We start from the raw sequence: 14,119 nt of genomic DNA, 5'->3' as shown, positions 1-14,119 counted from the left end.
GTAATTGTCACCTCTGTGCAGCATTAAACAGTTTGTGTAAAGACACCTAAATGCCACTTCAGAAGCTGCTTCTGTACTGTGTGCATGTGGCATTTGACTACCATGGTAATATCATATAATATGAAAGTTAATCATTCATCTTCTGTACAGTGTACATTTACATATCACATGCACATCACTCCTAATAGCTTTCTTTTTGGTTTAGTTTAGGGTTACACTTTATTTTAAGGTGTCCTTGTTTCATACATTCAAGCAGCCTACTGAGTAATGTTATTTAACTGAATGTACTTACTATTTTTAAGGTAGCATTAGGGTTTGGTTATGTAATTATGCATAATTTTATAGCTATTACTATATTAACTAAAGTGTAACCTAGTTTAATGAAAAGTCTTAGTTTGACTGAACATGTTAGTGGCGCTAAAAAAGACGAAGTTCCCTCAAATAGATCGTGTCCCAAAAATAACCACCAGAAATGTATTTTCCCCCTGAAATTCATTGACCTACGGAAGCCCGCCATTTCCGCCATTTTAGGTAAATATAAATCAGCTTTTGATAAATAAATCTTATGGCTCAAGTCAAAAATATGAGATGAAAAGTCAAAATTATGACATATTAAGTCATAATTATGAAATTAAAAAGTCGAAATTATGACTTTTTACTTAGTGGTCGGAGTATGTCACGCAGCCAATTTTTACGTCATAATTTTGACATTTTAATGTCATAGTTATTAATTTTTAAGTCATAACTTCGATTTTTCATTTCATATTTAGGACTTAGCATGTAATAATTTCGACTTTTTATGTCATAATTACGATTTAAAAAGCATGGGTTTTTCTTAAATGGCAGAACTGGGCTTTCATATTGACCTTAGCTATGCAATTCTGAAGAAACCTGTGCCAGATTCATATCTGAATTTCTCGTGTCACGTTGTTTGGTGATGTTTGTTTAGTGGCTCTCCGGCAGGTGCCAGCAGCGTCTTTGAGACAGACGCGCGTCACCGCGCTAAACTGCAGCAGGAAGAGAGCGCGCGGGAGCGAGTAACTGAACTCTCATGATGGGGAAGTAACTGTCAGTCACAGAGGAGCTTGCGGAAACATTTTCACAAGTATTTGTCTCATTCCTGAAGATTTGCGGCACGATTTCTGTGAACAGTGTGAACATGTTTTCTCGAAAGAAAAAGGAGCAGACGACTAAAGCTTCTCCAGCATCCAAAAAGAGCAACTCCGTTCAAAACCCTTCGGTAAGACCAACAGCCCTTCTTAGGAAAATCAAAAACCGAGTTTAATTTTGTGATCGGTTGATATTACTGCTGTAAGGGTGTTTAAAAGAGAAAACTGGTTTAATCTCCCCTAAAACGTACGCGTAAAGCGACTTTACAAAATTTTCTCCATTTTAAACGGCTGACAAACGAGTTCACATTCATCCTCTTGCTTTCCTTAAGCAGTTCACACAAGAATTTTGTTTGAAAGACTAAATTTACTCCATTTCTTATAGATACTGGACATGTGTGGGAGTCTGATTCATTGCAGAGAATTGGTTTGCTCTAATGATTCATTTCAGTGAACCGGTTCACAATAGTAGAGTGTTTTATGACGTGAAGTGAATCATTAAAAGGAATCGGCTCAAAAGGATGATTTGTTCAGATGTTGTAATTCACTAGTGAATATTGCATATTGATGATGAACGGTTATGTACAACTGTTGTAGGTGAACAATGCCTAGTGAAGAGCACAAAAAGTATGTCTTTCTCTTTGTTTCACAAACAATGCCAAAATTAAACTGAGAGGAAGTCATGCAAGAGTCATCTCAGAACAAGCAACTGTTTAGTTTTACAGCTCCAGATGGAAACAAGAATAGAATAGAATCCAGACGGGCTTCACTTTTTCTGTTAATGCAATATAAGTTGCAATACACTGATCTGAAGAACCTATAATTTAACAAAGAACTTATATGAATCTCCATAGAACCGTGATTCTTGATTAAAAGAGCAAACATAAAGAGAGTTAATCCAAAAATGACAATTCTGTGATCTTTTACTGTTATTCCAAACCTGTAGGACTAGAACACAAAAGATATTTGAAGAACATTGGGGTCCAAACAACTTTGGACCTCATTTACTTTAAGTGAAATGTCAAGTTCCTTTAATTTCCTTTTGACTGGTGCTTCAAGGAACCCAGGAGGGCATCACAAATAACAGATGACACCTAGAACCCATAATTACACATCAAGAACTGTATAAAAATGCGGAACATAAAGTAATATTGACAAACTAAAGTTTACAAACTCTAGTTTTCAAACTTGGTGACTGATTTTCAATACAAATGACAGAAGAACAGCAATTTATTAATTTGCGAGAATTTGACTCATAAGGCGTGTCAGACCTTTATTTTGAAATAGTGATGAACCAACCCAATCTCTCGGGAAAACATAACTATTTTATGATTTTGTATGAATTCATATAATTTGAATCATACAAAAACGCATGATAGCATATAGGCCTATACATTCTTTATAACAGCTTGCATACAACATTCTTCATTCTTTCAAGCAGACATATTTATTTGTATAAATTAAATATAGATTGATCCTTAATAAAGCTATTCAAGTTATTCAGTCAAGAACATTGAGTAATTTTTCACTTTGTCTTTTGTTTGATTAATATTAAAGGGTTAGTTCACCCAAAAATGAAAATTCTGTCATTAATTACTCACCCTCATGTCGTTCCACACCTGTAAGACCTTCGGTCATCTTCGGAACACAAATTAAGATATTTTTGATAAAATCCGATGGCTCAATGAGGCCTACATTCAAAGCAATGACATTTCCTCTCTCAAGATCCATAAAGGTACTAAAAACATATTTAAAGCAGTTCATGTGAGTACAGTAGTTCTACCTTAATATTATAAAGCGACGAGAATATTTTTGTGCGCCAAAAAGACAAAATAACTACTTTTCAACAATATAGTGATGGGCCGATTTCAAAACACTGCTTCAGAGCTTTGCGAATCGAATCAGTGACTCGGAGCACCAAAGTCACGTGATTTCAGCAGCTTAGCCGTTTGATAGGAGATCCGAATCACTGATTCGATTCGTAAAGCTCCGAAGCAGTGTTTTGAAATCGGCCCATCACTATATTGTTGAAAAGTCGTTATTTTGTTTTTTTGGCACACAAAAAGTATTCTTCAAAAATTCAAAAATATCTTAATTTGTGTTCCGAAGATGAACGAAGGTCTTACGGGTGTGGAACGACATGAGGGTGAGTAATTAATGACATTTTCATTTTTGGGTGAACTAACCCTTTAATGACAGACAGCAGGTTATTAGGCTGCTGTCACTTTAAGATCTAATGCACGTATCCAATACACTGATACACATCTAATATTTTCCCAACTGTTTACGTTCACTTAAGATACAACTGACAGTGTTTAAGTGAATACTCACCAAAACTAGCATTTTGGCATAATTTTGTGTGTTTTGTCAGTTCAAGTGCAAAAGACGTACAAGAGAGCTCAATTCAGTACTTGTGCGATGTCTGAGAGGCAGCTTTCTGTGTGTGTTTGCACAGAAAACCGGACTGAATTGAGCTCTCTTTTGCGTCGTCATGCCTTTTCAGATTTATTCATATGTCTGCTCATCTCTTTCTCTTCCCAAATCATCCCTCCCTTACATTTTTGTGTGGTTTTTATTCGTTGACGAAAATGTCAATAGATTTTTGTCATAGTTTTTGTTATTCAAAACTGGTTTTTATTTAGCTATCGTCTTGTTTTCGTCAGTGAAAAACATTATGACGCAAATTGTTCGATGGAACTGTAAATAATGTAAACACATGTGCCTTTTGTCTGTATCAGCTCTAACCAAGAAATACCATGTTAAAGGGTTAGTTCACCCAAAAATGAAATTTCTGTCATTAATTACTCACCCTCATGACGTTCCACACCCGTAAGACCTTCGTTCATCTTCAGAACACATATTAAGATATTTTTGATAAAATCCAATGGCTCAGTGAGGCCTGCATTGACAGCAAGTTCATTTAGACTTTCAGATGCTCAGAAAGCTACTAAAGACATATTTAAAACAGTTCATGTGACTACAGTGGTTCAACCTTAACGTTATGAAGTGACGAGAATACTTTTTGTGCGCCAAAAAAACAAAATAATGACTTTATTCAACCACATCTAGTGATGGGCGATTTCAAAACACTGCTTCATGAAGCTTCGAAGCTTTACGAATCTTTTGTTTCATTCGATTCATTTGGTTCGGAGCACTGCCAAAGTCACGTGAACCATTGAAATTTTGAAACACTTATGACGTAACGAAACCTCGTTTACTGAAAAATGTGACTTTGGCAGTTTGATACACGCTCCGAACCACTGATTCGAAACAAAAGATTCGTAAAGCTTTGAAGCTTCATGAAGCAGTGTTTTGAAATCGCCCATCACTAGATATTGTTGAATAAAGTCGCTATTTTTTTTTTTGTGGCACACAAAAAGTATTCTCGTCACTTCATAACATTAAGGTTGAACCACTGTAGTCACCTTTCGTACCACCTTTAGTACCTTTCTGGCTGTTTGAAAGTCTAAAATAACTTGCTGTCAATGGAGACCTCACTGAGCCATCGGATTTTATCAAAAATATCTTAATTTGTGTTCTGAAGATGAACAAAGGTCTTACGGGTGTGAAACGACGGTGAGTAATTAATGACAGAATTTTCATTTTTGGGTGAACTAACCCTTTAATACATCAGAATGTGAACATGCCGGCAGTGTCTGTCAACATTCGTGGGCGGGGCCTGTTGCTAATGTGACACTTCTGTCTCAAAGACGCTGCTGGCACCTGCCGGAGAGACACTAAACAAACATCACCAGACAACAACATGACACAAGAAATTCAGATATGAATCAGGCACATGTTTCTTCAGAATTGAATAGCTAAGGTCAATATGAAAGCCCAGTTCTGCCATTTAAGGAAAACTCATGCTTTTTAAATCGTAATTATGACATAAAAAGTCAAAATTATTACATGCTAAATATGAAATGAAAAATCGAAGTTATGACTTAAAAATGAATAACTATGACATTAAAATGTCAAATTTATGACGTAAAAATTGGCTGCGTGACGTAGCTTCACATACTCCAACCATTAAGTAAAAAGTTATAATTTCGACTTTTTAATCTCATAATTATGACTTAATATGTCACATTGCCAGGAACCTGCAAACGGCTTGTTCTGAGACACTGCTTATGATTTATGGGGATTAAAAAAAAGAGTGGTTGGATTTTTATCACTATAGGGTGGTTGTGTACACACACTGCCAACACACATTTATGTCCAAACACCATGCAAAAGTGAATTTTGCATAATAGGTCCCCTTTAAATATAAAGACAAAATGATAAATTTTCCATTTGTGATGCAGCGGTGTGCCAAACTGCCCATACTACTTCTGAATAGGATGTGTACTTCATAAATTGTTTGAAAATGTCCTTGAAAATGATCACCAGTGGAGCCTGGGTGGCATCTAGTGGAAACGTTTGGTACTGCACCCAAACAAAATCTCACCGAAAGCTCATTTTTTAAGATATCAACCTAGAATTTGGAACTTTTTCAGATTTTTGGCTTTGATTTTTCTTGTAGTTCTTCTAGAGTAAAACATGTTTTGTAAAATATATTTTATATAAAATATTACAAATTATATTTGTATTTTTTCATAAACTTAAACTTCTATAACCTTGTCTCATTTAAAAAGAGACCAAACTTAAATCTGTGCTCCAAAGTATTTATGACAATTTAAGTTGGAAAAGTCATTTTGGTGTATATGCCCCAACAATGGGACTGACAGTTAAGAGGTTAATATTGTTATAAGTAAAACTTGTACATAATTTATATATTTAATTCAGTTTTATTATGGATATTTTAATTTTCAATACGCCAAGCTTGTCTTAAAATAGCTGATATGGCATTAAATAATAAACAAATGAACCAGAAAGATTGTAAGATATGTAAATAATTAATATTTAAATAAATAAATACAAATTAAATATAAACATTTTTATTGTAATATTAGTAAATATAATTTATTGTATGTAATATTTACTCAAATTGCAATTAAAAATATAAAAAGAATTAATATTAATGTTATATGAATTTAGAATATTTAACTAGTTTTCATATTTGGTGAATATGAAATGACAGGAACAGTAATTTATTAATTTGCAACAAGAATATTTTCAGACTCATAAGGCGTGTTCAGACCTTTATTTTGAAATAGTGATGCACATGAAAAATCATGAAAGATTGGTAGAAACCTGTTTTGTTTGTCTTCATGCCAGTAGTTCAAAAGATAACATCCATTCTATTTTTTGAGGGGAAAAAAGGTCTGAATATGTTTTAAATATATAGAAAAATTGATAAATTCTCTGTTTGTGATGCGGCGATGAGAAATGCGTGTAAACGCACACCTGTGACTGCGCACAATCTGTATTATTTCAGCCTTGTTTTCAGCCTTGAGCGCTGACATTTACAACTTGTTACAACTTGTACAAGTTATTATTATATATTTCTGTTTCCTCATATATTACATCATTAACCCTCTCCATAGTATTCATCTCCATAATCATCCACCGCCTGTCATTCACACTCTATTCTCTCTCTCCTTCCCACGTTAACCTAGTTGTCCATCCTTCAGGAACACTCTCACAATGACACTATCGATGGCCCCTGCACGCTGACCCTTCCTGATTCAGTTCCCTCATCCTGTCCGGGAACACCGTCAGCCCACTCCAAGCTAACAGGATGCAGTTCACCTGTCGGCACACTCAAGCGGCCCACGGCTCTGAGCCGCCATGCCAGCGCTGCCGGGTTCCCCTTTCAGACCTCTGGGACGTGGGGCTTCCATAAGGGCTACGTCCGGGCCGCTCTCAACTTTGGACAGGCGGCAGAGGGTGTGGAAGCATCGGTCATCGAGGTGGAGGACATTCCCTCGCTGCTAAGAGACGTTGCCCGCTTTGCAGAGGCTGTGGAGAAACTAAAGGACATGGTGCTGGGCGAAGGTATGAGATTTTGAGTTGGTATTGGTTTGAAAAGAGATTTTTAGATGTTTTTTGGGGTTGGTAGAATGGTTTCGGATGGTTGACTTTTGGGTGATTTGTAAATGAAGTCTGTAGGCCAAAATAGCAACTGAATATATATATATATATATATATATATATATATAATAGATAATATACATTTTTTGTTTTTAAATACTTTTGATTGTAATATTAGTAAATATTGTCTAAAAGTATTTATTGTCTGCAATATATACTTAATTTGCAATTAAAAAATGTGAATATTTAAATAAATGAATAAAAATTAAAAAATAATACTTATGATTGTAATATTAATAAATATTATGCAATATAATTTAAAAATGTAAACATTTAATGTTAAAGTAAATTCATAAATAAATGACTAAAAATTAAAGAATACTTTTAAATATTTAGAAAATATTGTCTAAACTATTTTATTGTACACAATATTTACTCAATTTGTGAATAAAAAGTGTAAATACTTAAAATAATATGTGAATGAATAAATTGAATAAAAATGAAAGATAATACTTTTGATCGTAATACGAATAAATATTGTGTAAAATAATTTATTGTACACATTATTAACTCAATTTGCAATTAAAAAAGTTAACTTACATATTAAAGCAAATTATTAAATAAATTACTAAAAATTAAAGATAATGCTTTTCATTGTAATAGTAGAAAATATTGTCTGAAATAATTTATTTGACACAATATTTACTCAATTTACTATTAAAAAGTTTTATGTATTTAATATTTACGTAAGTGAATAAATCAGTGCACAAAAATGTACAGACTGAATAAATGATTGTAATATTAGTAAATATTTTGTAAAAGAATATATTATACATCAAATTAACTAATTTGCAAAAATATGTAAATATTTAAGTGAATAAAAATTAAAATACTTTTGATTGTAATATTAGTAAATATTGTGTAAAAGAATTTTTTTATTGTTTGAAGAATTAGAATTATTTGAAGCTGTTATAAATGCAGGTAAAGCAAGTTAAGGCATTGCTTTTCGGCCTTGAACATTAAGTTACAACTATTTTACTGGGCAGAAGAATTGTTTAATACTTAATTTAAATATATATTATATAATATCCCCTGTTGTATTCATAGTTTCCAAATTTTTGTAGAAGGAAGAAAGACACTCAAGGTCAAATTAAAACTAGCATTGAATTTTATCTGATGTACTTCATCCGCAACTCATCAGCGATCTCTAGATCTCATTATCAGCTGACTTATCAACATGAGTTTGGGAATGGCTATTTGTAACGTGTGTTTTGTCATTGGGTTTCCATGGTGAAAGAGAGGAAGGAAGAGGAACCGTGCGTCAGATGTTTTCATTGCAGCCTTCAGTTTGAGATTACACACGTCCGCTGGGGTTCACCCCCCCCCCATCTTCCCTTAAAAGTGTGTTTCACAGGCAAAACCCTACAGAGTGAAGACCCGACACCTACTGCTTCTCACCGCATGCATAAATGTGGTGATGTGGTGTTATAGAGGGGCTTTTGATATTCCTCTTTTAGTCTTCGTGCACAGTCACTCACTCATTGAAATATTATCAGACATAGAAGATGCACAAATTTAAGAAGGACTATTGACAAACTGAGATGGTAACCATGCAAATCAGCACCATAAAAGTAGTCCATACAACTACTACAACTACAAGTCTTCTAGTCTGGTGTGATGAACAAGAATTTAAGTCATTATTTGCGGTCAAATCTCATTCGACTTCCACATATTCTAACATGTTTAAAGACATCTTGTAGCACATAATGATGTCGGTTCTTGTGTGTCTCGTAAACTGAGCGCTGTGCACCATGTCTGACTTTATCCAGGGCAGAGGAAAGGAGATAGAGGTGAATCACGTCTGTTCTTTAAAGAGCAGAAGTCAGTTGAGTCTCCTCAGGCCTTGTGGACTTCCTTAAAGTGTCGCTATTTTCATCAGCTCTACTTCCTGTTTACATCTGCCCTGCTTATAGAGTTGCAATAGTAATGTTTCCAATGCATCTCAAGGCAAATCTTTCTTTCAGCCATTTGGTGTTAGCGTAACCCAGGGATTGCCAAACTTTCTTGCCAGCTTGACCCTTTTGACCTAAAATATTTTCTTGAATATTTTCTCTGAAAGTTAATATTTTAATAATTTGGCGACAGAGTTCTTATTGTTAACAAAATGGTTTTTTTTTTGTTAATTGTAATTTTACCTAAAAGAAAACTAACTATATTAAAGGTTGGCAAATAAATAAATAAAAACTGAAACTAAAATAAAGATAAAAAATAAACCTAAATAAATAAATAAACCTAATAAAAATGACAAAAGCACATAATAAAATTACTAAAAATTAATTTATAAATTAAAAAATTTTAAAATAAAAAAATAAATTTGAAAATATAAAGCTAATAACAAAAACTATAATAGTACATAAATAATACTAAAATAACACCTAACAACACATTCGCATGTTCATGGTTCTCTGATGTTGGTTAATAATCACATGACATGCAGCTAAACAAATAGAATATTTCATTTAAGTTTGTGATGTGTTTTGTTTTATTTTTAAAATTATTTATTTATATTAATTGTACATTTTTATGATTTAGTTTTCGCTTTTCATCAACTCAAGAACCCCAGTTTGGGAAACACTGACGTAACTTAAAAACTAAAGAAATATTGGTAACACTTTCCTTAAAGCCTTTAAGCCCTATCATACTCCCGGTGCAATGCGGCACCAGGTGCTACGCAAGTATTTTTTAGCGAATCCACCATGGCGCGAGTGCAACTGGCTTTTAAAGGGAATGGGAGATGAGACTCTGATTGTTTTATTGCACGTTACGCCCAAAACACACCCATGACTCATTAAGAGAATAGGGACAACCCTTTTAGACCATGCACCGGGTGTGCCGACCATTTTTCCTGTCATTAAACTAGTAAAAGTGGACTAGGACATGCCCTAAGTGCACTTGCGCAGTGCGCTTTAGACCATGCGCATAGATCGTTAAAATAGGGCCCTATATATATAAATGCATTTTAAAGGTATTAATAATGTATGTTATAATGCTTTATAATTGTAACCAAAGTAAAGATTAGAGATGCACTAATATATCGTTAAATAATCGGTATCGACTAGATATCGTTTAAAAACAGCCAATAATCAGGGCCTATATATCCTGTCAATCAAAAGAGGGCATGAAAATGCTCTGAATTTGTGCTTTGTGTAAAGAAAATGCTAAGAAACCAGTTTGATGTCAATATTAACAGTAATTATATGAATTAATAACATTCAGAAAGTTAATTCAGGGTTTCTGCAGGTTTCATCAAAACTAATTTAATGCTTTTTAATGCCAATTTTTAAATTTTTAATGCCATATATATATATATATATATATATGTCGCTAATTGTCGATAGATGACGTCATGCGGCAATTTGTTTGCTTCTCTGCTGCTACCCTTTTTGCTCACATAATATATTTTAATACAGCCAAATTCCCAATAAAATTGTTTCATCTATATATTTTTCTGTTTTTGTTGTCAGGCAATATGAAATGGTGACTGAAACGCAGCCCATTAAGACTACATACAGGGCTCGACATTAAGCCTTGTCATTCACTTGTATGAGTAAAACAGTTGCTTGTCCGAAAGAAAAAAAAAATACAATTCATGTAAAATGTATGATTCATCTTTCATTTTAAATTCTTAAATTCGATCAATAAATTTAATTGTAATAAGACACTAAGGGATGTTACCAATCAAATTAAATCATTTACAAATTTACAATAAAAAAAATACAATTGCATTAAATAATGTTATGGGATTGTAAGAAATGTTGGGGGGAAATGATACTTTTAAAAATTAAACTAAACCACCAGTAGGTGGCGTCAAGTAACAAGTCTTAATAAGTGAGTCATTCATTTAAACGATTCATTCCAATGGCTGATTCATTTAAGAATGAGGCAGTTGTTTATGAATGGGTCATTGAATCTTTGACTCAAAATGCTTCAAATTGCTGAAACATTCAGTAACGAAAACAAGGCTGAGCCTGCATCTCAATGAACATTCTATCCATCCTAAATAGTATGTAACATTATTAATATTCAATACTATTTAGGGCGGATAGGGTGGATGGTATGCACATGTATGCAGTATGCAGTGTTGCTACGCTATGGTTCTGCTGTGATCTTTGTTTGAAACTATTTTTGCTGCTAAAATAGAACAAAAACAGTCAATGTTACTTCTAAAATGTAAGTGACTTAATATTAACTTTTTGTAAACTGAACTGTTGTATGAAATAAGTGTCACGTTTTTAATCGTGATGGTAGCCTGTTTAGGAAAACAGAATTCTTGGTTGTGTGATTTTGCTTACCTGTATCAAGTTATAAAAACTCCACATTTAGAATTTTTACCGCAGTATGTTTAACTGAGTTTCTTTTGTGTGTGCTTCGCTCATGTTTCCATTTCTCCTCGAGATGGTGCGCGAGCCTCAACAGCGCAACCTTGTTATCATCAGTACATTATACAGCCTCATCCACTATCGATCGCCACTTACACTAAATGTAATAAAAAAATCATTCTCGCGTTTTTTTTATTTTTATTATTATTGACATTTTAATCAGGTCCTTGTCCGGCCGGGCAAGTAAAATTCTCTTTCACTTGCCCCTTCAAAAAAAATCCACTTATCCCGAACTAATTGACAAGCGTTAGTGTTGAGCCCTGACATGTTAAAACAGCGCTAAATCCTGATTTATAATCGAGACATTGTCTGACAAAATCACAATACACATAAGATAAAGACAGTTGCTGTGATTTTGGCTAGCGTTATATGCACACGTAAAATGATCACTCAGATTAGAAGCAATAGTATCTATTTTATTTGTTCTCTGGCAGAGAACACATCCTCAACTGAATGCGCTGCTCGTCTCAGGCGCTCACTGAACAGTAGACGCAGAGAGAGGTGCGCCTGCGGCCGCGGCAGAAAAGCAAGATCTCGCGCTCGTGCTGCAGTACCGGGGAGTCTCGGAAGCTAGATCAGGTTAACAAGTATATTTGTCACAATGCGCTTTCTTGGGAAAAAGTCGCAAAAGGGGTCTGAAAAGGTGCTAAGTTGGCAACACTGATGCGGCCTTCCGTCTCCAGGTCCCAGCCCGCCGCTGTCCAAAACGGCATTGTGGCAATTTTGCACCGGCCGGAGGTAATTACCAAACTGGTTCAGCGTGCGTATCACACCAATGTACATATTTTACGACAGCAAATCAAAGTTATTAATTATGAAGGCTAAATTCAATATAAACTGGTAGTATTATTTTTCTTCAAAACTATCTAAAAAAAATTTAATGCCTGTAGGAATAAAATTTAATGCTTTTTAATGCCATTTAAGGCCTTAATTTTCGCAAAATCCATTTAATGACTTTTAATGACTTTTAATGCCCCGCGGATACCCTGTAATTTAATCTTCAGAATTTAGTTAATGTGTGTTAGTATTAATTTGAGTAATGTGTTTGTTTATAACTGATACCAGTTACTCTGAAACAAGTTGATGAAATGGAGAGAATAAAGTTTTTATTTGCATTTCTTTCAAAATATAATAATTAAAAATATAATGATTAATTATTAATTATAATGAAATTATCATTAATTTAAAAGAAGGCATAAAAGGCAGAACCCCCAAACTATCGGTATCGTTATCGGTATCACTCTGAATTATCGGTGGAGAAATTTAGTATCGGTGCATCTCTAGTTAAAATGCATCATAATCTCATTCATTGTTACATCTGAAATTGGTTGTTTATCATGTGTTTTAATGCATTATACTTTCTAAAGGTGTAACAATGAATAGATAATTATTAGAACTAAGGTTACAATTATTCATGAGATCATACAGTGCATTATAAGGTGCATAATTAATGCATTAAAGATACTCTTATAGTGCATTATATATAAGGGCTTTAAGAGTTTAAAGTGTTACCAATAAATCACTATCAACTCATTTGTGTCTATTCTGATATTTCCTAAGTACCTGAGAAAAAGCTGATATTAAATGAAGCATAACAGAGAACTCAATGAGGTCTCTTGAGCAATGAAAGAGCAACCTCTGAGCAATAACATCTTCCTCTGGGAAGTCACGTAGCGTTGTCGTGTTTTTCTTCAAATATAGTTGTCATTTCCTTAGCAGTCTCAGAGCTGTAAAAGCCACAAAAGGCGATTCATTCACTGCTCACAGCCACAGAACGACTGCAGCGTGCAGGCCTGTACAGGCTTTTACAGTTTCTTCTTACAAAAAACAGCAGTCAGTGTTGAATCACGCTCGATTAGATGCCTGTGAGAGGTGGGGGCTGTTTTTAGGCAGATGGCATGATTTTTTTTATCTCTGTCATCATCGTATCATGTGTTTAAGTGGTGGACAGTGCCGTGTCAGTTTTAGATGGACAGTTTAAAATCTGCACAGGTCTGCGCGACGTGCGTGCATCAACATGCACAGAAACTCTCTCCTGTAAAACATCAGAGGCTTGCATCACTATTACTATTGCTATTTTGCAACCACCCAGAATGCTCTGGCATCGTCACAGGGAGTTTTGCATGTGCAAACGCCACTTGTGTTTCCTTCAAAGCATTAAATTGTCTGAGAGTTACACACTTGTGTAGGAGTTCATCATATTTCCAGCGCTGCATCAAAGAGGAACGACTTGTTTGAAATGTTACACTCTTGTGTTGTGTGTTGTGTTTTTTTGCATTTTTAAAAACACCCACACTCTGAACATGCATTTAGGCATGGACACACACACACACAAGGACTTTTGTCGTGCACAACAACAGCTTTCATTGTCCTGCTGAAAAGGATACGGTTCCAGCAGCCAAACTCCTGCTTTTTTCCCTCAAACGCCATGGGATAATGGCTGCTGATGTTGATTTACAAGTTCTGTGATGTTAAAACAAAACATTTACTTACTTATTTTATAGATTAATGGTTTGATTTAATCACAAAGTGAAGCAAAAGTCATTGCTCTGAACATGTGCATCTGTTGAACCTGATGAACTCATGAGATGACTGTAA

The 14,119-nt window shown here is 34.4% G+C and overlaps 1 protein-coding gene across 2 annotated transcripts in view; it reads left to right on the top strand.

The window, feature by feature from the left end:
* Window positions 1-979: 979 nt before the first annotated feature.
* Window positions 980-14,119, top strand: part of arhgap45a (Rho GTPase activating protein 45a) — a 35,939-nt gene continuing 22,799 nt past the window's right edge. Inside the window, exons 1-2 of one of the 2 annotated variants that reach the window (XM_051868340.1) lie at window positions 980-1,240; window positions 6,668-7,046. In XM_051868340.1, coding sequence (XP_051724300.1) covers window positions 1,160-1,240; window positions 6,668-7,046 — 460 coding nt within the window. In that variant the 5' untranslated portion in view covers window positions 980-1,159. The remainder of the gene's footprint in view (window positions 1,241-6,667; window positions 7,047-14,119) is intronic. The other variant, XM_051868347.1, reaches the window with a different exon arrangement.

Source organism: Ctenopharyngodon idella, chromosome 2, assembly GCF_019924925.1.
Source record: "Ctenopharyngodon idella isolate HZGC_01 chromosome 2, HZGC01, whole genome shotgun sequence".
Taxonomy (NCBI): Eukaryota; Metazoa; Chordata; class Actinopteri; order Cypriniformes; family Xenocyprididae; genus Ctenopharyngodon; species Ctenopharyngodon idella.
The sequence above is the reverse complement of the archived record's forward strand: the minus strand, read 5'-3'. Positions and strand labels throughout refer to the sequence as shown.